This window comes from Lemur catta, chromosome 1 (assembly GCF_020740605.2).
Source record: "Lemur catta isolate mLemCat1 chromosome 1, mLemCat1.pri, whole genome shotgun sequence".
Classification (NCBI taxonomy): Eukaryota; Metazoa; Chordata; class Mammalia; order Primates; family Lemuridae; genus Lemur; species Lemur catta.
Window position 1 is genome coordinate 5,115,053 of NC_059128.1, and position 24,570 is coordinate 5,139,622.

Here is a 24,570-nt window from a genome sequence, read left to right on the forward strand (position 1 = left end):
CCTTCTGGAAGGTGCCTCCCGAGGGCAGTTGGGAGTCCAGGGAAGTTGGGGGTGGGGCGGGAAGCGCGCGCCAGCGGCGCCCCCAGAGGGCGGTGGGGGAAAGGCAGCGCCGGGCGGTGGCGTGCGTCCCGGAGGCCGAGGTCCCGAGCCCGTGCGGGCCGCGGCCCACTCCGCCAACGTCTGCCCGCGTCCCGCCCGGACCCCGGGCGCGCGGCGGCCGCCGCAACGGGCCGGCGGACGAGTCCGTTGGTTCGGGCGCAGCGGGGCGGGAGCGCCGGCCCCTCCCCCGCCGCGCCTGCCCGTCCCCGCCCCGCGCGGCGCTTCCCCCTCTCGGAGAAACTACGCCATTGCGGCCTAGCCGGGCGGCGCCGCCCCTCCCCCGCGCGGGCCGGCCGCCATCTTCCCGGCCCGCCGCCCGCCGCCGCCGCCGCCGCCCGCCGCGCCCCCGCCGCCGCCGCCGCACGGCCCGCCATCTTTTGGGGCCGCCATACTTGCCCTGGCGAAGAAGATGGCGGCGCCCATCACACACATAAAACATGGCTTCCCTTCAAAACAAAAACATCCCGGGGCCGGGGCGCGCGGCCGGCGCTCACCTGAGGACCACATGGTGACCGAGAACTCGCCCTCCAGGGTCTTGATCTGCACCTGCTTCTGCTCCCACTTCTTGTTGCCCGGGTCGGCGCCGCCGCCGCCCGCCGCGCCGGCCCCGCCGCTGAGGTAACTCTTCTTGCCGCTCTTCTTGCCGCCGCCCTTCTTGACGCGGCCGCCGCCCGACGACGACGAGCCGCCGCCGCCGCTCTTGCCGGCCGCCGCCACGGTGACCAGCGTCTGCTCGATGTAGTCGTCGTCGCCGCCGGCCGGCGCGGGCACCGGGATGAGGATCTGGTCCTCGAAGCCGTCCTCGGCGCGCAGCCCGTCCGAGTCGTCGCCGCCCACCACCTCCTCGCGCGTCTGCACCAGGATCACCTCCTGGTGGTGGTGCACCTGGGTCGGGTCGTCGGTGACAAGCGGCTGCAGCGCGATCATGGGCGGGTGGTGGTGGTGGTGATGGTGGTGGTGGTGGTGGCCGGCGTGCCCGTGGCCGCCCCCGCCGCCGTGGTCGCCGCCACCGCCGTCCTCGTCGTCGTCCTCCTCCTCTTCCTCCTCGCCCACCACCGTGGTCTCGATGGTCTCCACCGGGATGGTCTCCACCTCGATCTCGTGCAGCTCCACGATCTCGGCCGGCATCTCCGAGCCGTCCGTGGCGATGTAGAGGGTGTCGCCCGAGGCCATGGCTGAGGGCTCCGCCGCCACGGCCGCGGCGGCCTCGGCTCCTCGGCTGCGGGCGGGCGGGCGAGGAGGCGGCCGGCCGTGGGGAAGGAAGGCACAGGGAGGAAGGCGGCGAGCGGGCGGGGGGAAGGGGGCGGGCGGCGGGGGGGAAGGGGCGGGCGCGGCGGCCGCGGCGGCGGGGCTTCCCCGCCTCCCTCGCCTCGGTGCGCCCCGCGCTCGCTCGGCCGCTGCTCGTCCCGGCTCCCCGCCTCCCCTCGCCTCGCCTCAGCCGCCCGCCCTGGCCGCGCCTCCTCCCGCCCTCCGGGCCGGCGCTCCGCTTCCCCCTTCCTCCTGCGCCTCCGCCTCCTTCCACACAAATACCAACTCCTCAACCCGAGCCCAGATCTCGCCGCCGCCGCCGCCGCCACACTCCTCTCGGGCTCTGCCTCGCGAGACTTCCGCGCTGCCTCGGCCCGCCCCACCTCTCTCCCACTCGCTCGCTCGCCTTTTCGCTCCTCCCTCTCTGCCAATCGGTCTGCTCCGCTCGCCGCCGCGGCCCCGCCCACTCATCCGGGCTCCTCCCGGATTGGGGCCGGTGGGACGGGGGTGGGGCGGCACTCACGCGCGCAGGCTGGCCTGCGGCGCGTGACGTCAGCACGCCGCCGCCGCCGCCACCGCCTCCGGTTGCTCCTTGTCGCGCGGCTCCCTCCCTCTGCGGTGCAACAACCACAAAACCCGTCGCCTTAGGCCTGGGCCGGACTCGGTAGCGGGGCGTCGCCGTCACAGCCGCCGCCTCGGGAGCCGGTGAGCGGTCCGCGCAGACCCGGGCGCCACGGGGACGGGAGACTGAGCAGAAGAGAGGGAGGGGCTTGCCGAGCGCCGGGCTGAGGTCGGTGGGCGGCCCGGGGGCCGTGCGGGGAGCGGCCGGCGTGCGCGGGGCGGTCCCCTCGCCCCAATAAAGTCTGCTTTGACGAGAAACGCCTGTGCTTCCTTTTTCGCGTCGGGCGGCGTTTGCTCTAGGCGCCTGGCTTCGGGCGGGCGATGGCCGCAGGGTGAGCGTGGAGGGCCAGGCGAACAAAGACGGCAGGCGGCCAGCCGAGGACCGTGTATCCCGGCGCCGGCGTCCCGCATCTCGCCGCGAGCGCCCGGCGTGGTCCCGGGACCGAGTGCAGGTGGGCGGTGCGCGGGGTGGGGCGGCTGCGGCTCGGCGGAAGCGCCGCGCGGAGCCCGGGTCCACCGTTAGGAGGATGTCCGTTATTCTTTTGTGACCCGCGGAAACCTGAGACGGAGCCGTTGAGTGCCTGTTTCCCCCGTAGATCTTTAGAGCTGCAGGGTCCTGGCGGCTCTCGTCTTGTGGCTTTGCTGTTTATAGCTTTCTAAAATTTCCTTCCGAGCTTTCCTTTCTTCGCTGTCCAGCCGGTCTTTGTTTCCTTTTCCCATCGTCTTCACTTATTTCTCAGTTTGTAGATGCTCCTCTTTCTACCCACCAGGTTTTGCATTTGTCTCAATCATTGAAAATTCTACATTTTCCCCCCTATATTCGCCATTATTCTTGCACAGAGCCTAGATTTTTTTATGGCACGAATTGGCGAGTTAAACTTTCCTGAGTAAGGTATATTGCAGTGACGTGTTTTTGCTCTTATCCATTCTTTTGGTCGAACTGACAGTTTGTTTAAAGCAAGGCAAATAAAGATTTTCTGGTTTTAAGAAAAACCATGACAAATCGAAAAGTTGGGAAGGTGTGTCTTTGTTGTACTCGTTTGGCCAACCTAACACCCGTATGAATTTGTTGTTGAATATTGTCAGCAATTTACTATTTTGAATTAGTGTTCATGCATTTGACGCTGCGATTATTTTGAACTGTAATACATTAATCTTAGATCCAACTTGTTAAAATAAGCTGCCCTATTATTGGGAACATATTAAGGGAAAGTTTATATATTCTAATTAAAAGGTGACTTCATAGATATAATTTACTATTTACTTATTTCTAAGTGGCATTGGACTTGATTTTTGAGAGTATTAGCATAAAGAGTGAAAAATTAAATCATTTTGTTTTTGGGCTTTAAAACCTGAGTAATTCACCTGGGAGTGCTGTACCCACACGGTTTGGCAAAGTCGAATCTGTTGAATTAAGTCGTTTCTGGCTTTATAGTTTATAAACCTTGCATAAATATTTCATAAATGATAAACAGTTGTGGGAGAATTTTTATGTGGCTTAATGCTTTTTAATTTCACTTTCTCCACTCTATAGTAATTGATGGGGAAATGTCTTTGCAAGTAGTTAATACTTCCCCACAGATACAAAACGAGCAAGAGAAATAGGGAAAGTGCTGCTCATTAGGCAGCCTGCTTCTGAGTCATAGATCAGTAGGTGTTACAGTCCAGTAATCAAATGGAGAAAGCCAAAAAGAGTATAGCTGTTGGGAAGGGTGGCAGGTCAGAAAGCCCTAAGATGCTCCCTAATGCTATCCTAGCACCTGCTCCAGAAATAGCTTTTGAAACTTGCCCCAGAGCAGGTGACCTCTGTTCGGCAAGCCTTAAGTTTTCTGCAGTGGGAGATATTCTTGTCTTCCACTCCTTAGCTATGGGTATCTTATGACTAGACATGCAAAGACATTGTGTTGTGTTGGCTCTAGCCTGCTTGCACTTGCTGCTAAAGGTGAAAATCAATTTAAAAGGACAGGTTAAATTGCAGTTTCAAAACCGTGGGATTCTAAGGGTGGGGCTGATTTCCCTGCATTTATTCTGTTCTCTTTGGACAAAATACGTTGGGGCAATGAGTGTTCCTTCAGAACTCCTAGAATCCCTTTATTTTTGCAACAAGAGAAATGATTATTGTCACTTAAACTGTTATTTCTCTTACACAGATGTCTGCATGCTGTTATCCTCCCCCCTATCTGGGCAAAGGCCGTGGCTGTATCTGTCAGCTTAATGCCTCACACATGCTTTTTGATTCATGCAATAAACTAAAGTTAAAAACACCGTGACAGGGGAGTTCTTTGTGATAGTGCCTGACCATTTCTTAGTCATTCAAATGTTTCAAAAGCTCCAACTTTCTACAAAGCTTCCAGTCTACTGGGAAAATGAATGTCAAAACTATAGAAGAAAGAATATTGAAAGTTGTACAGAGTATTGTAGAATCTCCAAGAAATCAGAGCTCACTAGTGGCTGAGGAAATGTGGTGACAAATATCCTTCGAGGAACATGTCCTTTGCCTAGCTGATGAGGACAGCAGCAGGACAGAGATGTGGACTGTTAGCTGACAGCTCCTTTGGTACCTCCTCATCTTCATTTCCCAATGATTGCTTTTCTGAAACTTCTATTGTATTCCCAAACTTGGGTTTAAGAGCATGTAATTTAGGAAGGGATGCATGTGGGGAGAAGGAGGGGTGGAAGTGGGCCTAAGAATAAAGGATGTTAAAAGATGCCTGATACTTCTTGTTCTTGCCTAGTCAAAATAGTATCTTCTCATTTACTGATTATAGGGAGGCTGATTGTTAAATCTGATTCTGCCATATTTCCATTTCTAGCAGATTGGGATTGATTCAGGCAATAAACTCATGTTAAATAATTTCCCTTACCACAAACTAATTTAGCTGCCTCATGAAATTGCTTTTTGATTTGTTCCAATGTCTGGTTCTTTTGGAGTTACTTCAAGTAGGAAGTTGGTGCTCTTCATCAGTTACAGTTTTAAGACTGTTAGAGCTGGGTAGAGCATCTAGTCCAGTTTCTTCATTTTGTAGACAAGGGAACCAGCTGAGAGAGGACACTTGGTCAGGTTCACCTGGCAAGATGGTGAAGAATGATGGAGCTGAAGTGAACACTAGACTTTCCCTGCCTTTTGTTAGGTTGCAAAAACCTTTAAGTTTGGGTGGTGGGACTCTGTTCTATTCAGATCCATGCTCAGTTTCCAATGAAATGTTTAGAAAAATCAGAGTGAAAATTCATGTATATGCGTTTAGATTACTTACCCCTAATTTGGATCCATACAAGTTAAATGAAAAACTAGCTTTGTATAATACAAGTTTCCTTAATCATATAAGCTATAGGTATTGTCTTGGTTGTGGAATCTTTGAAACCGGGACTATTAAAGGGATACTGTTTTCCCCACCATATCAGTACATGTATTAGATTTGGAGCTTAAATTATGGTGAAATGTTCTGTATGTTGATAGGTGAGGTCTCATGTCCGTAAAGCTAACACCATTTATTTTATTTTTTGTCCTTTTATAAGGTCTTAGTCAAATTCTTTTTCTAAGGCCAAGTGGTTTATTTTAATGAATAAACCTGGTTATTACCTATAAATGTAAAGAAAGTTGAAATCTTTAGTATAAAGATAATTTAGTATAATAATTAGTATAAAGATAATAAATTAGCCTCTGGTTTTTATTCTACTTTGCTAGTGCAGTGCCCTCCAGAGAAGACACTAAATCAACTTATTTGTACTTTATTTGTACTACAGTTGTTCCTACTACCTGCCCAAAGAAGGAATGTGGAATGCACAATTGAACAGAATGAGTTGAAAATTCTTTTATCCACAGTAACTTTCATAGCCATACTTGTTTTCATGCGACACTTACTGCAATGTTGAAATGCAGGAAATTGACTTACGTATTTGTGTGTAAGGCAGGTGACTAGGAAGAACTTATAAGTGACCAGTAACTTCTCTGATAGGGATTTTCTCTGTTTGCTAAAGAGGAGTGATGCCCCAGAGGGGATTAGGTGAACCCAGCTGCTCCTTCACCATTTGCCCAGAGCGTGCAATGCAAGGGACAGGTACAGAACAAGATATGAACAAGATAGATATGAGCAAGACAGGTTTGCCTGTCTTCATGGAGTCTGCAGGCCAGAGGGGAGATCAGCTTATTTAATTTTCAGTTGTAGAAGTCCTAGGAAGAAGTGGGAGAGTTTGGGTACAGAGAATCTATCCTAGCCTAGTAAGGTAAAAGGCTTCATGAGAAAGGGACATTTCAACTCTAACTTAAAAGTTGAACAGAACATGAAGTGCCTACCCAGTGTGTGGCTTTTTTAATGTTAATTACCATATGAAAAGAGACTGGGTAAAATAAAAAAGATGGTAAATTTGTAAATATTTGGGATAAGCTTACAGCACTCAGTATAAAAGGGCTATTTTTAGCCTTGGAAAATCAAATTAATACACAAGCTGCTACTGAAGGTGGCTGACATTTTTTTCAGCACTTCGTTATTAACATTAGATCTGGCCCAGCATGTTGGCACCATGGCTCACACCCATAATCCTAGCACTCTGGGAGGCCAAGGCTGGAGGATCGCTTGAACTCAGGAGTTCGAGACCAGCCTGAGCAAGAGCGAGACCAGTCTCTACTAAAAGTAGAAAAAATTAGCTGGGCATGGTGGTGTGTATCCCAGCTACTTAGGAGGCTGAGGCAGGGGGATTGCTTTAGCCCAGGAGTTTGGGGTTGCTATGAGCTAGGTTGATGCCACTGCACTCTAGCCCAAGTGGCAGCAAGACTCTGTCTCAAAAAAACCAAAAACATGAGTTCCTACTTTTAAAAATTTTTTTGTTTTTATGAGCCATTCCTTGTTCCAAGTTCCCTCTTGAACTTGGGTATTGGTACTAGAAATCATTTTAGGGTTCCAGGCCTTGGAAGATAGACCAACTTTGAAGGTACTTACGGAGGTACTTAGCTGTGAAACTGGTAAGCAGGAAGAGTAGACTTTGGAGTCATAACAACTTGGGTTCAGGTCCTGGTTCTGCCATTTATCATCTGTGAAACCATCAAAAAAGGCTTGTGACTTCTTAACTCTTCATTTCCTCGCTATAAAACAGGAATGACAGTCTTCAGCAGTTATAGAAATCAGTAACAGTGTGTAAAATGACTGAATCAGCTGTGCAGATAGCCAAAAAAAAAAGAAGAAGAAGAATTCATTGCTAGCCAGACTTTTTTTTTTTTTTTTGAGACAGAGTCTCGCTCTGCTGCCCAGGCTAGAGTGCCGTGGCGTCAGCCTAGCTCACAGCAACCTCAAACTCCTGAGCTCAAGCGATCCTCCTGCCTCAGCCTCCTGAGTAGCTGGGACTACAGGCATGCGCCACCACGCCCGGCTAATTTTTTTCTGTATATTTCTAGCTGTCCAGATCATTTCTTTCTATTTTTAGTAGAGACGGGGTCTCGCTCTTGCTCAGGCTGGTCTCGAACTCCTGACCTCAAGCGATCCTCCCGCCTCAGCCTCTTGGAGTGCTAGAACTACAGGCGTGAGCCACTGCACCCGGCTGATGGTGACTTTTTAATCTCTCTGAGATGGTGAATTACTGTCTATTAGAAGTGAAATTAGATGACCTGTTTTAGTGTTTTCTGTGCCACTAGGTTTCTCAACATTGGAGCTCCTTTTGGAAGTGTTTCTGTTAATATATCTATGATCCAGCTGCTGGTGCCTTACTGGTGTTTTTTCCTTTGTGACACAGAGGAGCTTTGGCCAGAGAGGGTAAACACAAGAAGACTTCACAAGGGCACCACAAGGTTTCAACAGCTGTCACTCAGGAAAACAGCAACCCAGAAGTGGTGAGACAAGGAAAGAGGAAGACATCCATCTTTTCTCTCCTGTATGCTCCAGCGAACCACATTTCAGCACAGAGCTGCCACCAAACCTGCTTGGTGTTCTTTAGGGCACAGTTCTTTCCTTCCTTATGTCATGTGCAATTTTAAACTTGGGAATTAAAGGATCATGGGGAAGGGCGAGGGCATTATCATATTTTATTATATTCTAAATGGAGATATCCCATTTACCATCTAAAGAAAGGATTAGGAGTGTCCCTGCACTATTTTGCTTAAATGGCATTGGCATTGTGGTAAGAATGCAATCTTGGATTGCATAAATCTTTTCGTAGTGATTTTCTGACCAAATCATACCAGAGGCAGTGCTAACCCTGACATGGTTTGAGGCTAATGCTGTCCCTTGAGGGCATGCTCTGTCCCCTCCCTCCTCGCCCTCACTAGTGTTCACTGGAGACCTGTGCTTTGTCTGCAGTCGTACTCTCTAACCTAAGCCACACCAGACCCTTAGTTGACTGTAGTTACCTCAGCCTCGTTCTGTTTTGACCTTTACAACTCCAGTTACCTTCAGTTCCACCTCCTTTCAGCTGCCATGTTATTCCTAAGAACAGCACCACATCTGGAATCTTGAACTCCCGATATCCTGTCCCCCCAGTTTCTCACACCTTCTTTCCCCTTATCCCTTTATTTTGGCCTGAGGCCTTCAGTTTTCTAATTTCTAATTTCTTTCTTCCTTTCCCAGACTAGAAGTCCATGGTGATCACCAGCCTCCTCAGCTGCACATACTGCTTATGTCTGATAGAACCTCACCCTTGGACCAACCCACTTCTGTCTCCATATTTCTGAAATTCCTGAGATCTACTGGAAGAAGAACCACTCATGTATGTAGACTTTTATCATGACTTAATTCCTGGTCTCCAGCGTTAGCTGAGTGTTTAATGTCACTTGAAAATTCTTTTTGCTTGTCTTAACTGAAGCCCCCCTCCACTATTTGCCCAACAAATTCTCCAAATTACTTTCCTCAAAATTTTTACAAATGTACTTGCTTCCGTCTTCCCAGTCCCCTCCAGTAGCCCAATTCCCTTGCCTCCCACTGTAAGAAAATTGAAGGGCTCAGAATTCATTTCCTCACGTGCCAGTTGCACCCATTTTCCTCTGCAAACTGACTGACCGAAAGCCCCTTCCGTTCCCAGGCCGTGCGGTGCTGCTCTCGCAAAGCCACATGTCACCTGTGCTCTGCACCCCACCTCGCTCCTCAGGGTCCCTCCTTCACTTACCTTCTCCTGGGACCCTGCATTTTCCACTTGCTGCTGGTTCTTCTCCGTCACATTAAGTCTCTCCTGGCCTTTAAAAAACAAGGCTCTCTTGACCTTGTGTCTCCCTTGAGCCATTGTCCTATTTCATGCCCAGCTAAGCATCCTGAGACCCCCATCTGTGTTTGTGGTCTTCATCTCTCTAAACCCCAGCTACTGTGTCTCCCATCAGCCTGCCAGACATTCCGGCAGCAACCTTGCGTTGTGCCCACATAGGTGCAGACTCTTATGACCTTGTTTACTCGTCCCCTCACTGGACATCACCTGTCACTCCATCCCTGGGCTTCCTGCCTTGGCTGTCTTAACTGCTCTTTCCTTCTCCTTGATCTCACTGCTTCTCCTTGTTCTGCCTGCTCTCCTGGTCCATCTGATCCCCTATCGGGCTTTACCTGGCACCTGCATGCTGAGCGTTCTAGTCTGGATTATCCCCAGAGCTCTAATCCAAGTCCCACTATTCTCAGTCGCCCTACTCATGTCCCACAGGCTCCTCAGACTCAGCAGGCCTGATTGACTACCCTTTCCATCCACTCTGCCCCAGACCTGCCTCCTCCCTGGCAGTCGTTCTCACCAGTCGCGTCTAGCTGTTCAGGACCAAAATTTGGAAATCGCCTTGACTCCTTTTGCTCCCTAATTTTCCATATATAGCCACCAAATCCTGATGAGTTTATCTCCTAAATATTTCTCAAATCCAACTTCTCCATTACTGTTATTCCTGTCCTTAATCAGGCCCTGGTTTTCCCACCTAAACTTTTGCCAACCAGCTGCTGCTCTACCTGCCTCCAACCCTCCTTCCACAAGGCACTCCTGAATTTTCTTTCTTTTTTTTTTTTTTCGAGACAGAGTCTCGCTTTGTTGTCCAGGCTAGAATGAGTGCCATGGTGTCAGCCTAGCTCACAGCAACCTCAGACTCCTCGGCTTAAGCGATCCTACTGCCTCAGCCTCCAGAGTAGCTGGGACTACAGGCATGCGCCATCATGCCCGGCTAATTTTTTTCTGTATATTTCTAGAAATGATTTCCAGATCATTTCTTTCTATTTTTAGTAGAGACGGGGTCTTGCTCTTGCTCAGGCTGGTCTCGAACTCCTGACCTTGAGCAATCCACCCGCCTCGGCCTCCCAGAGTGCTGGGATTACAGGCGTGAGCCACCGTGCCCGGCCCTGAATTTTCTTGACATTAGCATGTAACCGTGTCACTCCTCTGATCCAACTCTTCAGGGGCTACTCAAGGCTTCAGAATAGACCAGCACCTCGGCAAGGCGCTCTCAAGCCTTCGGGCCTTAGGTCCTTTCTCCTACCTCCAGATACATGCACTGTGACAGCTCCTACCTTTGTTTTCAGACTGTTCTTTTCCTCTGCCTAAAATAACCTTTCCTACCTCCTTAAACTTTATTCGTCTTCCAGATCAGCCCAGTGACATCTCTAGGAAGCTTTCCTTGGAAGGGTATTTTCATAGCACTCTGCCCAAACTGCTGTCATTGTACTTATAACAAATGTGTCCATTAATGTTTCTGCTCTCCCACAAAAGCACATGATGTTCTTTGAGGGCAGAGACAGTGTCTCATTTGCCTTTTGTCCCGGAGGGCAAGCCCAATCTGGATACACGGTGAGCCCCGTCTGAACAGAAATACCTGGTGATGCCGCTACTTCTGTCTTCTTCCACCTATACCTATAGAATAGTCCAGAATCCTTAGCTGGGCTTTGAGGAAACAGGGTATAGCAGAAAAAATAGGAGGTTTGAAGTTAGACCTGGATTTTAGTATTTATTTCACCACTTACTAGCTAAATGATCTTACAGGAGTTTCTTAACCTTTCTGGGCCAATTTCTTCATCTGTAAAATAGGAATATTACTGTTCAAGACTTGTAAAGTTTGATTGAAATAATATGTATAATGCATCGAACATGTAATAGGTACTAAATAAATCTCATCTATTACTATTTTTCTCCCTCTCTCCGGCTCCATTCTGACCCACACCCCAGCCCCCAACACACACATATCCAGCCTCAGAAGCTTTGTTGTTGGTGAATATGCCCTCTGTCTTCCATCCCTCTGTGAAGAGGTGCCTTCCTCATATCCACCCACCTCTCTACTCCATCCACATCCTGCCTCAAGGCTTGCCTAGGTCCTCCAGTTAAAAGGAATTCCTTCCCTAGTCTCCTACTTCCCATGGCATGTAATATTCCTAACTTACTACTCAGTTGTCTTTTATTTTAGTTCCTTGTAGAAAGTTAACTGGGTTGGAAGCTTCTGGGGAACAGGATGTTTCTCCTCTATTTTTGTAGCTTTCCATGGTTCTGAGCACTCAGGGCCTGGAACATATTAAGTGTTAAGTGTTTGTTTACTTTAACTGGAGTTGGGGAGGATAGGAGGGTTGGGGAGGATAGGAAGATGCTTCTCCACTGGGCTGAACAGTGTTGTCAGAGTCTTGAACAAGTCAAACTCTCTGGGACCTCTGAATTTTAGCTTACTTGTCCTTAAGATTTTTCGAGTAATAATACTTTCCACATTAGCAAGCAAATAAAATATCTGAAAATTAGACATAATTATAGAAAATTCACTTCAAACACAATGGAAAATCATCAGTGTTGGAATTAGTTTATAATGTGAAGAAAGTGAAGAATATTGCTTGCCCCAAACTACATGAAAATGATGTATGTTTCTAATTATTTTTTCAAAAGAATATTCCAAAAGGAGTTAGTGCTAAGGAAATTCTTAAAGTATACCATGCTTTGGAAACAATCTTATTTTGACCGGCTCAGATGAGGCCGACACAATCTTTCATCTGGCCGTCAAAGCAAATGGTATTACGGGTACATAAAATCCTGTTACAACAACTGCCACAACAAAGAGGGAGTCCATATAAAAAGATGATGTCCTGTCGAAGTAAATGCCTAACTGATTGATGTAATAATCCAGTAGTTAGCAGAAGATAAAGCTGTGTGTGTTATAGGCAGATAGGGATGTTTTAGAGAGCTGCCCACACACATCTCCTCTAGCCATTAAGTAGTAATGTCCCTTGGTGGCTGCTCATCCTTTTTTCCCTTCAAACTGTCAAATTGTGCGTGCAAGCTTACTGGATGAGAGAATAGAACCATTCCACTTCTGGATTCCACCTAGAGCAGGTAGCCATGTCTAACAGTGAGTTTATACTGTCAAGATTCATTACTACTTATTTCTTTCAATGTTCAGAGTTACAAACTAGCCACCTCTAGTTTACGTATGTATAGGTGTGGGAGGTTTTTGTTTTTTGAGACATGGTCGTGTTCTGCAACCTCAGACTCCTGGGCTCAAGGGATCCTCCTGCCTCAGCCTCCCAAGTAGCTGGGACCACCATGCCTGGCTAATTTTTCTGTTTTTTGTAGAGATGGGTCTCACTTTGTTGCTCAGGCTGGTCTCAAACTCCTGGCCTCAAGTGATCGTCTTGCCTTGGCCTCCCAAAGTGCTAGAATTACGGGCAGGAGCCACTGTGCCCAGCGTGTGTAGTTGTTACACATTTCTTCATCTTATATTTGAGCTGTGTTTTTTTTGGGGGGGGGGTCCAAATTTAGTAACTTACACAATAAACGTAATGTGTACATCTTCATCTTATTGGCTGTATCTGTCATAAGAACCTGTTGATGTTGGGGGCGTGTCTTGACTGTCATCCAACATATTTTTTCTCCTGTCAGCTTAATAATAGCAACTAACTCTCCTGTAGCCCTTACCATGTGCCAGGCATTATTCTAAGCACATACATTGACTCATTCAATTGGCATGACCCTGGGGTATAGGTACTGTTAACTCCATTTTACAATTTAGGAATATTTGGATGCGTAATCAATATACGGTTTACAGGGTGCTTTTTCTCCTTTATACTTAGTATAAACTTGGGTTATACATCATAACTGCCCTCTAGAAACAACCTAGGGGGAATGGTTAAGTACACTACTACATGTCACACATGGGTGTGTGTATGCATTTGCTTAGGGAATGTATGAGGTCCCTATGGTGGTTACTTCGTTGCCTGCCCTACAAACTACTCTTCTCCCAACCACCAACATTCTCTGCTTACAGAGCCCCAATTTTTTCTTTTCCGGTGTTGAATAGAAATCTGACCTCTTGGAGGGAGGAGAAGGAGTCTACCTTAGTTTGAGGGATCAATCATGATTAGCTAGAGAACCAAGGCAGTCTTATTCCCTTCAGCCGGTGGTGTATGTGAGAAGGAGTAAGGGAGAATGTAACCCAGTTCTGGCCAGTAAAGTGTGAAGGGAGATGGATGTTTAATAAGAGAGGCTTCCATTCCCTAATAAACAGATAAAAACCTCAGAAGACAGGCCCTTTTCTTCCTTCCTGCTGAAAACTGGTGTGATAGCTAGGGCTGTGGCAGCCACCTAGTGACTATGAGGAAGAGGCTAAGAGAATTCCAGTCACTGGCCACGCACTGTCAAGTAGGAGCTCACTGCTCCCACTGGGCTGCGTGTGTAAGCCACTGTACAGGGGCGCTGGCAGCTTGCAGTGGACCTTCTCCCTACTGACACTGACACATCAGACTCCCTCTGGAAGTGGGAGGCAGGGAATCCAAGGGGAGTTAATGCCTCTGTCCAGCTAAAGTGTCTTCTCCTGGGAATTTTGTGGTCTATGTGGAATCCGTGGAATATTCTCAAACCATAGATTTTATAAATGGTTTTAATAACATGAAAAAGTACTATAATAAAATAAGCAAAAATGTAATGTAGTTTGCTTCTGGGAACTAGGATTTGGAGTAATTGGTGTTTTTTTTTTTTTACTTTATATTTGTGTAGTAATTATACACACATTGAAAAAAATTTTTTATTGTAAATAGACAACATAAAATTTAATGTCTTAACAGTTCAGTGTTATTAAGTACATTCATATTTTTGTGCAGCCACCACCATCTCCAGAACTCGTTTCATCTTGCAAAAGTGAAACTCTGTACCCTTTAAAAAATTACTCCCCATCACCCCCCCCCCCCCCCCCCCCCCGGCCTCTGGCAACCACCATTCTACTCTCCATGATTTTGATTACCCAAGGTACCTCATTCATGTAGGTAGAATCACACAGTATTTGTCTTTTTGTGACTGGCTTTCTTCACTTAGCATAATATTCTCAAGGTTCATCTGTGTTATAGCATGTGTCAGAATCTCCCTCCTTTTTAAGGCTAAATAATGTTCCATTTATGTAGATACCACATTTTGCTTATCCATTCATCCATCAATGGACACTTGGGTAGCTTCCATATTTTAGCTATTGTTAATACTGCTGTGAACATAGATGTACAAATATATATGTGTTTTATATTTAGAAAACATGAAGCTGTGGAAAGTCAAATTATCTATTTTGAATGTGTGCTTTTCTTCTCATCATTTCTCATTTTGTATCCGATCTTTTGGCTACTTTAGCCAACTGAAACATTTTCCCACCAGAAAGAAAAATTACAGCTGGTAGTTGGTCTCCCCATTTAAAACTCAATGGTGTAGTGAAGTGGTTAACTGTGTTTTGTGGTTAAGTGAATTCAAGTGCTCTACCTCCTTCCTATTCCCTTCTTTCCCTCATAGCTAAAAAGTTCTCGAACTTCTGTAACTTTTCACCACCTATATATTCTCCTGTAACAATTTTTTGCCTGCTCCATCTCTGAAACCATTTCCAGGAGAGTCACCATGTTCCCAAAGCTCTGAGTGTTCCTTCATTGGACTGCCTGTGTTGTACTGGAAGTATCAGTCCGTTTCCCCCGGTGAACTGTACAGACCAAAAAAGCAACTCATTCGGTTCACTAAATATCAAGTGCTCCCACGTGGCAGCCACCCTGCTGGGTACCCAGGGCTCAGCTCAGCAAGCCAACTGGGTACCAAGCCACTCTTTGTGGGATCTCTCTGTTTTAAAGTGGGGGAAGTGGTGTTTAGAGTTTACTGACATGGTGGGAGTCATAGAATTTGAATCAAAAGAAACCCTAGAACTGATGCAGTCCAACCACTTGATACTAATACCTAAATGTGGTCCTCAAGCTGTCTTTTGAACTGCAAGGGCTTTTTTTGCTCTCATCCTGGTTGATTTAGTCATCTTGAGTCAGCTCTTTGGCCCTAATCTTCCTCTACACAAAAGCTTCAATTGGTTGCAGTGAGCGGTGATCACACCCCTGCACTCCGGTCTGGGCCATAGAATGAGACCCTATCTCTAAAAAAACTTCCATCAGCCACAACCCCTCTGCAAGATGCCTTCATTGCAGTCACACGATGTTACCTACTAGGTCCCAAATGTGCCTTGTCCTTCCTTGCCTTCTGCCTGGAAGGTCTTCCTTCCCATGCTCTGCCTCTGGACACGTGGTCCCTCAGCCTCTGCCTCAAATGCCACTTCCCAGCCCAGCATTCCAGCCCATCATAAGCCCTCCCTCTTGTGAGCAACCACAGTCCTCTGATCAGCATGGTATTTGTGTTGCAGCCTTAGGGTTTTATAAATTTTTTTTTTATTTTTTGGAGGCAGCCTTGCTCTGCTGCCCCGGCTAGAGTGCAGTGGCATCATCATAGCTCACTGCAACCTCCAACTCCTGGGCTTGAGCCATCCTCCTCCCGGTGAGGCAGGTAAGAGAATGAAGAATTAGAGATGAAACTTACCTACTGACCTCCCAGCAAGTGTGTGCAGTAGAGTTCGTCACTCAGAGCTAGGCGGGGATGTGGCAGGCCATGTCTGCGTCGCTAGGAAGCGGACTGAGGAGTGCATCAAGGCTGGTTTCAGAGCACGTCCGCACTCTGGGCGAAGGTTTGGAGACTGCTTCCAGAAGCATGATACATCCTTGACGGTGAACTAAATAGTTTTTATTTACAAGAGAAAGAAGCAAATCACTCCTCGAGTCCCTCACTGTCTTTATTTGACTGCAGCTGCATCCTCCTGCTAGTTCCTTGCGGGCCTGTTTGTCTCTGCCCCCGGCCTGCCTTCCTCCTCTGTCGGTCTCTCCCAGGCTCTTCCTTTCCTCCCCATAGTTTCTCATTTTCTTTACTTGTTTTCCTCACTTCCCTCCCTTTTTAACAGAGTCACTGTATGTATTTCACACTTGTTCAGTTTATTGGTGATGGCTTTATGTGTTACCAATAGAGCCAATAGATGAGTTGTGCTTTGGTGCTTGTTTTTCGTAGAAAAATTCCAGCCCAAATTATTTTTCGGTCCCTGGGCTTTAATTGATTTCTGTCCCCATGGATCAATGAGCTGGAGAGACACTGCCCCCACCCTGTGCACTACAGGGCTGGAAAAGCCCTGAGCCTCTGGAGCACTGCATGGGCCTTTCGCCCTCACGCTCTGTCTTCTTTCTTTCTGCCACCTCCCTAACCCCCCAAACCAGAGACCCAGGGATCGGCCTTCATTCCCCGCTCCCACTCCACGGACAGTCGAGTCAGGTCTTTCTGAAGGGTTTCTCCCCTTCCTGGGCGCTGGGAAGAGGATGGGCTGGGCCTTCTCTCCTGCATCTCCTCTGTGTCTGCAGAGACTGGAAAGGTAAAAACTGTTTCCCAGCCTCCCTGGTAACTGCTTCCTTCAGTCAGATGCCCAATCTTGGAAGGCTGAAGTAAGGCGGGTTAATACACTCTCCCCAGTATTTTGTTTCCTGGCAAGCAAATTCAGAGAGACATGCAACGTGTTCCATGTCCGTGCCTCGGTTTTCTGGGCACCAGGAGGCAGTTACTGCAGCAGTGGTCACGTTTTCTGAGCCCTGGCCACCATGCAGCTGCACATTCTTGAACTCAGCAATGCCAGTGCCGCCTGATCCCCACCTTCCTGGCCTGGACTCTTTTTGGTGGGTCAGCCATTCCTGGATCCCCAGCCCATTGTTTCCAGCTCATGCAGCAAGCTCTTAATTCCCCGTATTAACCCGTCAGTTTAAAACACCGAGAGTAACTTCCTACTCTTGCGACTTAGACCTGCGCACCAAGCCCCCGTGGCTTCCCTGCGGCCTCCCAGCTCCCGTTCGTCACTCACCCCCACAGCCCACAGTGTCTTAAAGACAAATCCAATCATGGAACTCGCTTGCTGAGAACCCTTCAAAAGACATGTTTTACTGAGAAGAAAATACAAACCCCTTCCCAGGGCTTAAGGCACTGCGTGGTCCTCCCCTACGTGCTCCAGCTCTTGTGTCCCCCCCACCCCGTGTACCCTGCTCCCCACCCACACAGGCCAGTTTTATTTCTTCAGACACACGAAGCTCCTCCTCCTCGTGGCCTGGAATACTTCCCTTGCCCTCCTGCTTCCTTACTCTGCCAGTTCCTTTTCTCACTTGGGGTCTCAGCTTAAACATCACCACTGCAAGGAGCCTTCCCTCATCCCCAGAATAGCAGCTTCACCCTCCCCATTATTTCTCCTGCCTTCACCCCGTCTGTTTTCACAGTGTCACAGTTTGTAGTTATGTACTGGTTTGGGTGCTTAGTTTCTCTCCCCACTGACTATGTTGGTTGCTACTTGATCCCAGGGCCTCCCACAAAGAGCTGCTTGATCCTTGCTCCTGAAATGAAAGCCTGAAGGGTCAGCTTAGGCCACACCCAGTCAACTGGAGCAGTTTTGGCTGCAGTTGTTAGCAAACAGCTAGTATCCCAAGCCTTGCACAGAGAGGTGTTCGATATCTGGACTGGATCCAAAGTAAAGTCCCCCCTAGGGGCCTCCATCTTTCCAATTCCCAATGCACAAGGACCCTGAGTATCAGGGAGGGGTGTAGGCCTAACTTGCATTGCCACTTCCTGCTGTAAATTCAGCCTGTAATTTACACATTGCATATGCCTGGGATTAGTTTAAGCTGACAGCCCCCTGCCTTAAACCAAGTTCCTGGCTGGTTTTATAAGGCTGGAATCCCACAGACAACCTGTTTCCATCCAGTAACTGAGGAACTGCTTTGCAGGGCGGGGCCTGGGTCGTGGATGTAACTCTCTGTCCTAACAGAGCAGATTTATAGTCCTACCTCAGGGGCAAAGAAACAACTCACCCTTAAAGGAGGCTGGAATCTAAATCAGCTTAGAACGTGTGAAAGCAGTAAGTGCTGTTTCTGGAGTGGGCCAACTGTCTCAGAAGCTCTTTGGTAAGGAGAGAGCCACCTGGGTGTGCCAGAAGAGGCCAGCAGGGTGGACGCAAGGGACCCAACTTCCTGGGGGCGACTACTGGGCAGTTGCTTCCAATGTCAGCTATCTCATGTTTGCCTTTAAAATGACCTTTAAGTTAGCTAAAAAGACATGGAGTTAACTAGGACAAAGACTGAATGAAGAAAAGGAAGTTGATACCACAAGCAGAAGAGAGCAGGGGCCCAGCAGCCTGGGTTTGTATTTGTTCATGGACTCTCATGGCTTTGGGCCCTGCGCTTGGAGCCTGAGTTGGCTCTACCTTCTGAGGAATTGGAGCTCTGGGTCCGATGGGGCTTTGATATTGTTTTACTGGGATGTTATTACAAATGATTTTTATTATTTCATTTTCTAACTGTTATAACTATAATTTTAAAATGCAGCCTCCCTGCTACTCAGGAGGCTGAGGCAGGAGGATCACTTGAGCCCAGGAGTTGGAGGCTGCAGTGAGCTGTGATGACACCACTGCACTCCAGCCTGGGTGACAGACTGAAACCACATCTCTAAATAAATAAAGCAAAAGTTAAAATGCAGTAGGGTTTTTTTTTTGTTTTTTTTTTTTTGTTTTTTTTTTTTAAAGAGACTCCATCACCCAACCTGGAGTGCAGTGGTGCTATCAGAGCTCACTGCAGCCTCCAACCCGTGGGCTCAAGCGATCCTCCTACCTCAGCCTCCTGAGTAACGGGGAGGCTGCATTTTAAAATTCTAGCTATAACAGTTAGAAAATGAAATAATAAAAACCATTTATAATAACATCCCAGTAAAACATCAAAGCCCCACCAGACTCAGGGCTCCGACTGGAACTGCAGGCACGTGCCACCAGGCCCAGCTGATTTTTTTATTTCTTATAGAGACGGGGTCTCTCTCTGTTGCCTAGGCTGATTTTGAACTCTTGGCCTCAAGCGATCTTCCTGCCTCGGCCTCCTGAAGTGCCGGGATTACAGGTGTGAGCCACCGCACCTGGCCTGCATATTGATTTTTGTATCCAGCAACCTTGCTGAATTCTTTTTTTTTTTTTGAGACAGAGTCTCACTCTCTTGCTCGTGCTAGAGTGCTGTGGCGTCAGCCTAGCTCACAGCAACCTCAAACTCCTGGGCTCAAGTGATCCTTCTGCCTCAGCCTCCTGAGTTGCTGGGACTACAGGCATGCGCCACCATGCTCAGCTAATTTTTTCTATATATATTTTTAGATGTCCATGTAATTTCTTTCTATTTTTAGTAGAGACGGGGTCTCACTCTTGCTCAGGCTGGTCTCGAACTCCTGAGCTCAAACGATCCTCCTGCCTTGGCCTCCCAGAGTGCTAGGATTACAGGTGTGAGCCACCACGCCTGGTCGCTAAATTCTTATATTCTAGTAACTTACCTGTTGACTCTTTGACTTTTGTATCATCTCTAAATAACGACAATTTTATTTCTTCCTTTCAAATCTTAATAGACCCTTTTTCTTCTTGTCTTAACTGCCCTGGCCAGGACCTGCGGTACAATTTGAACCATACTGGAAGTGGTGACAGTGGGAATCCTTGTCATGATTCCGTTCTCACAGGGAAAGCTTTCAACACTGCACCACTACATGTGATGTTGTCATGGGTTTTGCAGCTACTCTTTGTCAGGGCAAGGAAGTCTCCCTGCATTCTTAGGTTGCTAAGAGTTTTTCTTACGAATGGATCCTAAATTTTATCTGCAAGCATAGAGAAAACAGTAGGTCTTCTTTTTGCTGTTAAAGTGATAGGTTATGCTGAGTTTTGCAATACTGAATGGTTCCTGCACGCCTAGGGGACACGCGGCTTGACTGTACTGTATTGTCTTCTGTATGTTTTGCCAGATCCAGTTTGTTACTCGTAGGACTTTGCATGTGGTTTTCACAAAGGAGATTGCTCTGTGCTTTCTCACATTTTCCTCACCAGGTGTTGGCATCACAGATCCAGTTGGGATACGACTGCCTCACAGAAGGCGTTGGGTAGCTCCCTCTTCTATGGTCTCCTGCGTTTGGGTAAGAGTGGAACTCTTTGTTCCATAAATGCACATTAGAATTCACAGGTGAAGCCATCTGGGCCTGGAGGTTGCTCTGTGGGAAGGTCGACTGATCAACTTACTCTTTCATAAATCGCCTTCCTCCCTTCCCATCCTCCCAGAACAAACCACCTCACAACTGGGCCATTGTGGCACCCTAAGGGGTCACTACCTCCAACCTCCTCCCCAGTTATTCTTCCTGCAGCTTCTCCTGGATCCCAGCCCTCTCCTGCTCCAGAGCATCCATTGCTGCCCCTAGATAAAAATCTAGCTCTACCGCCAGGTGCTCAGGGCCCTTAGCTGTGTCCAAATTACCTGTCTGTCCTTCCCTTCTGCTGTGCCCTGCTGAGCTGGAGGCACACCTGGGCCTCTTGCGTCAGCTTCCATCCATGTGGATTGCTACAAAAGGCTGTCTCATCCAGATTCCTCATGCCACTAAGGCCACCTCTTCCAGGAAGCCCACCCCTTACCTTTAGCTGCAGGTCCTCTCCCCCCATAGCTCTCTATCTCTGCATATTATCAAAGCTGCTTTGGAATAAAACAACAGTCCATGTATAGATGAGCGTACAAAAAAAATTTAAGTCCCAGAATCCCACTGTTAATGTATCTTCAGAGCATTTCTTTTCAGCTTTAAAAATGCATATATATAACCTACCTGAATAGGTACATACTACCCTATTTTACAGATGAGGAAACTGAGGCACAGAGCATTTACGCCAAAGCTTACAAGGCGTCTGAATTATGGGATCTGAGCGATGGAATCTCTTGATGTTGCTCAGGCTGGTCTCAAACTCCTGGCCTTAAGCCATCCTCCCTCTTCAGCCTCCCAAAGTGCTAGGATTACAGGTGTGAGATGCCTCGCCCTGCCAGGGGTCTCTTTTATTAGTAACTGACTCAGAGCCTCCCCACCTTTTAAAAATATATATAATGGGTCTAGCTGTGTGTCTGTGTTTGGGGGCCTAAATTTTTCCCTTATCCTCTTATACACATCTCACTTTGGGAACACGAAGCGCATCTACCCCCATCTCGGTATCACACCGCACCTCCTCTGCCTGCTTCCTTCCCAGGTTCACTGGGGACAGAGCCCCACCAGGGAGCCGGAGGTGGGCGTTCTCCTGGCCCTGCCACCAATGCACTGTGCGGCCCCAGACTTGGCCTCCCTGGGCTTCAGTTTCCACAAGTCTAGGAAAGACCCCAGATCCTGTACCCTAGGAGCTGGCCCCTTGCTGGCTCGCGGGTGTAGCCCTTTCCTGCTGGGCAGGGTCCTGGGGGAAGGGGACAGGGAGAGGAGCGGGACTGGGAGGGGCAGCCCCCTGTGCCTCTGCCCTGTGCTCTTCGCCCCAGCGGCCCAGGGTCCGGCGCTCCACACCCTGGCGGGGGACTGGGAAAATCACCACGCAGAACCAGGGGAAACCTGCACCAAGCAAGCGTCCCGCAACGGCGATGACCCCAAAGGAAGCACGTCCCAGACGACACGCCTGACCCTGGAAGCAGCCTGGTGTCCGCCGTCCTGCCCCCCAGCCCCAGCTCGGTGGACTGCACCAGCCCGGGACCCCCACTTCCACTTCCTCGTATGTCACGGGGAGGGGCCGCAGCCCTTACTGTTATCCTGGACAATTCCCGAGCTTGGGGTTGGGCTAGACCAGCCAGACCAGGGGCCAGGCCGGGCCTCCCTCCCCTCAAGGCCTGGCCTTGCCTGCGTTCTCCGGAGACCGCGTGGCCGATGCGCTCCTCTGATGGTCCGTTCCCTGGCCTGGGGGGCACGCGTGCCCCTGCCCTCCCCAGCCCCACCAGGCAGTCAGCCCATGCACACTGGGACACGTCCTCCCCTACCCCCACCCTGCTGGGGAAGCCTACTGACTACTTCTCAAAATGATATTTTTAAATGAATAAAATAGGAAGATTAGGAAGAAAATCAACTACAATACATGGAAATACAGTTAATAAAATGTTTAAAACGTATAATGTAGTCATGTATTCTATTTATGAATGCATTAACTAAAAAGATCAAAGCTGCAAATCTAATATTCATAATTTTGAAGTAGTGAGCATAAATGATATTTAGAGATTTCTGTAATAGCTGAAATATCTGGGTTTCACAGGTATAGCCAACACTACTGAGGTTTGCGGCCACTTTCTTAATTGATGGGAACATAAGCATCAGAGGTGGGTGGCAACGAGAAGCTTCATTTTTTTCAGTCCAACTTGGAAACCCCCGACGTCTGTCCTCTGAGCTGCCCGCCCTCGTTGTGTCTGAGGACCCCAGGTAAGGCCTCCACTCCAGGCGATGGGGTGGGGAAGAGGGTGGGGAGGAAGGCCTTCCTGTTGGGTGGTCTGTTTGAAAGGGAAGCTCAGGTCCAGTTTTCATACCTCTAGGGCTTTGCACCTGCCTCTCCCTCTGCCACTCCAGCTCCAGTGTCTCCTTGAAAACACCCCACTGCACCTGGCCCAGCACGGCTCGCCTCTCACTCTGGCTCCTCAGGGTCTCACCTACTGAGCTCAGGGTGTGTGTGTTGATCTCAGGTTCGTGTTCGGGGCTGAGCCAGGTAAGGCTGGGGCTGGGGCTGCGCCATCCCTGGGTCTCCAGGGCCTAGATCAACACCGGCACTCAGTGAGTGGTTATTAAATAAATGAATGAATGACAGAGTCTTGCCCTGCCGTGTTCTCTCAGCCCTTTGCAGGGGTCAGCCACCTGTGACTCATCTTTGGGCCCCCTCCCCTGGGCCCCTGCCCACCCCACAGTGAGCACTGGGACCCCGAGGGGGAGACTGGAGGGAAGGAGAGGCAGCAGCTAGCACAGTCTCCCTCCTCCTATGGCCAGGCCACTGCTGGACCGTCTTGCAGACTTCGCAGGTAATTCTGCCAAGAGCCCATTTCACAGATGGGGAGCCTGGCTGGTGGAAAGGCAGTGGTGCCCTCCCTCTGTCTGGCAGTTGGCAAGTGGTGCAGGAGGGATTCCAACCAGCCTGGTCACCTTGCTCTCCAGGAAACATTTCCAGGGTGCCTTGGGGAAAAGGGCCTCTGCAGAGGCCAGGGTGATGGAGGTTGATGGCCTATTGTCAGAATAAGCCCATGCCCTCTGAAGGAGACTCCTTTGAAAACACTTCATTAAATGGTTAAGTCACCATTAAAACAAAAACTAAAAACACTTCTGATTTCATTCACCCCGTGCACCCATGGTCCACCCCAGCTGAGGGAGACGCTAGGACACAGAGGACGGAGAAGCGGCAGCTGCCTCAGAGCTCCTCACCTGGTGTGGGCACCAGGGCTGTGAGCTGGAGGTGGGAGGGCTATGGAGGGGCAGGCTGGGAGGGCTTCACAGAGGAGGTGCTGCTTGGATGAGGCCAAATGGGTCAATAGGAATTCCCTGTAGAGGGTGGAGGGAGGAGAAGGACACGGCATATGCAAAGGCCAGGGGGTGAACCTGCATGTCCTGTTGCAGCAACTGTGAGTTCCGCTTGGGGGCCTGGGCCCTGGGGAGCCTCCAGCACAGCATGTGAAACCAGTCAGCCACAAGGCCAGGAAGTGGGTGTGCAGCGTCTTCTACTTCTGCAGGCGAAATTGAGAGAACCACGTTGAGCTGGTTTCCTGGGGAGGGGACCCTAGAGCAGCGTCCATTTGCTTGGGCCTCCAGCCATGGCGGGGTCTGAAAGGGAGTGGGGAGAGTGGGGAGGGCACCCCAGGCAGAGGGCACAGCCCGCATGGAGGGACACACTGGATGGGGCGTGGATGAGTGAGGCTGCCTGGTGCCTTGTGGCTGGAGGAACGGTGAGAACTGAGCCCGGACAGCTGGGCTGGGTGGGAGCAGGGAGGGCCTGGGACACCAGGCGGAGGCACCTGAGGCTGGGGGGCTGTGAGGTGGGGGGGGCAGGGACAGGGAGCCACGGAGGCCTTTGTAGCTTTGGCGCCGTGGGTGCCACTCACACCAGGGCTCCCAGCAGGGCCTCAAGCCTGACACACCCACCTGCCCACCCAATGGGTGCAGACGCTGCATCTCATTGGAGTCTCGCCATGTCCTGTGAAGAAGGCGGATGATTATTCATCCATTCAGAAAGCAGGATCCGTGTTTAGATGTGAGCTGGAATGACAGAGATCTTTCACATTCTGTATTGTATATTTCTGAGCTGTTAATGAGCATGTAATCAGAAAGACAAAAAAGATTTCTTTAAAAAAGATCATGCCAGGTGCAATGGCTCACGCCTGTAATCCCAGCAGTTTGAGAGGCTAACACAGGAGGATCGCTTGAAGCCAAGGGTTGAACACCAGCCTGGGCAACACGGCGAGACCACATCTCTACAGAAAATTTAAAATTCAGCCAGGTGTGGTGGTGCATGCCTGTAGTCCCAGCTACTTGGGAGGCTAAGAGAGGAGGATCTCTTGAGCC

At 49.4% G+C, this 24,570-nt stretch overlaps 2 protein-coding genes across 9 annotated transcripts in view; one reads left to right on the forward strand and one right to left on the reverse strand.

The window, feature by feature from the left end:
- The window catches only part of YY1 (YY1 transcription factor), a 30,165-nt gene extending 28,636 nt beyond the window's left edge, over positions 1-1,529 (reverse strand). Inside the window, exon 1 of the mRNA XM_045560683.1 lies at positions 594-1,529. Coding sequence (XP_045416639.1) covers positions 594-1,272 — 679 coding nt within the window. The 5' untranslated portion in view covers positions 1,273-1,529. The remainder of the gene's footprint in view (positions 1-593) is intronic.
- A 128-nt stretch (positions 1,530-1,657) lies between these two features.
- LOC123644553 lies at positions 1,658-23,277 on the forward strand. 8 transcript variants are annotated; one of them, XM_045560706.1, is made up of 5 exons: positions 19,433-20,166; positions 21,254-21,757; positions 22,386-22,452; positions 22,563-22,732; positions 22,858-23,277. In XM_045560706.1, exons 1-5 carry the CDS (start codon positions 19,987-19,989, stop codon positions 22,882-22,884), a joined length of 948 nt encoding a protein of 315 aa, XP_045416662.1. In that variant the 5' UTR covers positions 19,433-19,986; the 3' UTR covers positions 22,885-23,277. The 8 variants fall into 8 exon arrangements, with proteins under 8 accessions (XP_045416679.1, XP_045416670.1, XP_045416698.1 ...); XM_045560699.1 differs by having other exon boundaries at positions 22,563-22,709; XM_045560723.1 differs by lacking the exons at positions 19,433-20,166; positions 22,386-22,452; positions 22,563-22,732; positions 22,858-23,277 and adding exons at positions 1,658-2,300; positions 7,693-7,789; positions 8,523-8,661 and having other exon boundaries at positions 21,254-22,148.
- The last annotated feature ends 1,293 nt before the right edge of the window (positions 23,278-24,570 follow it).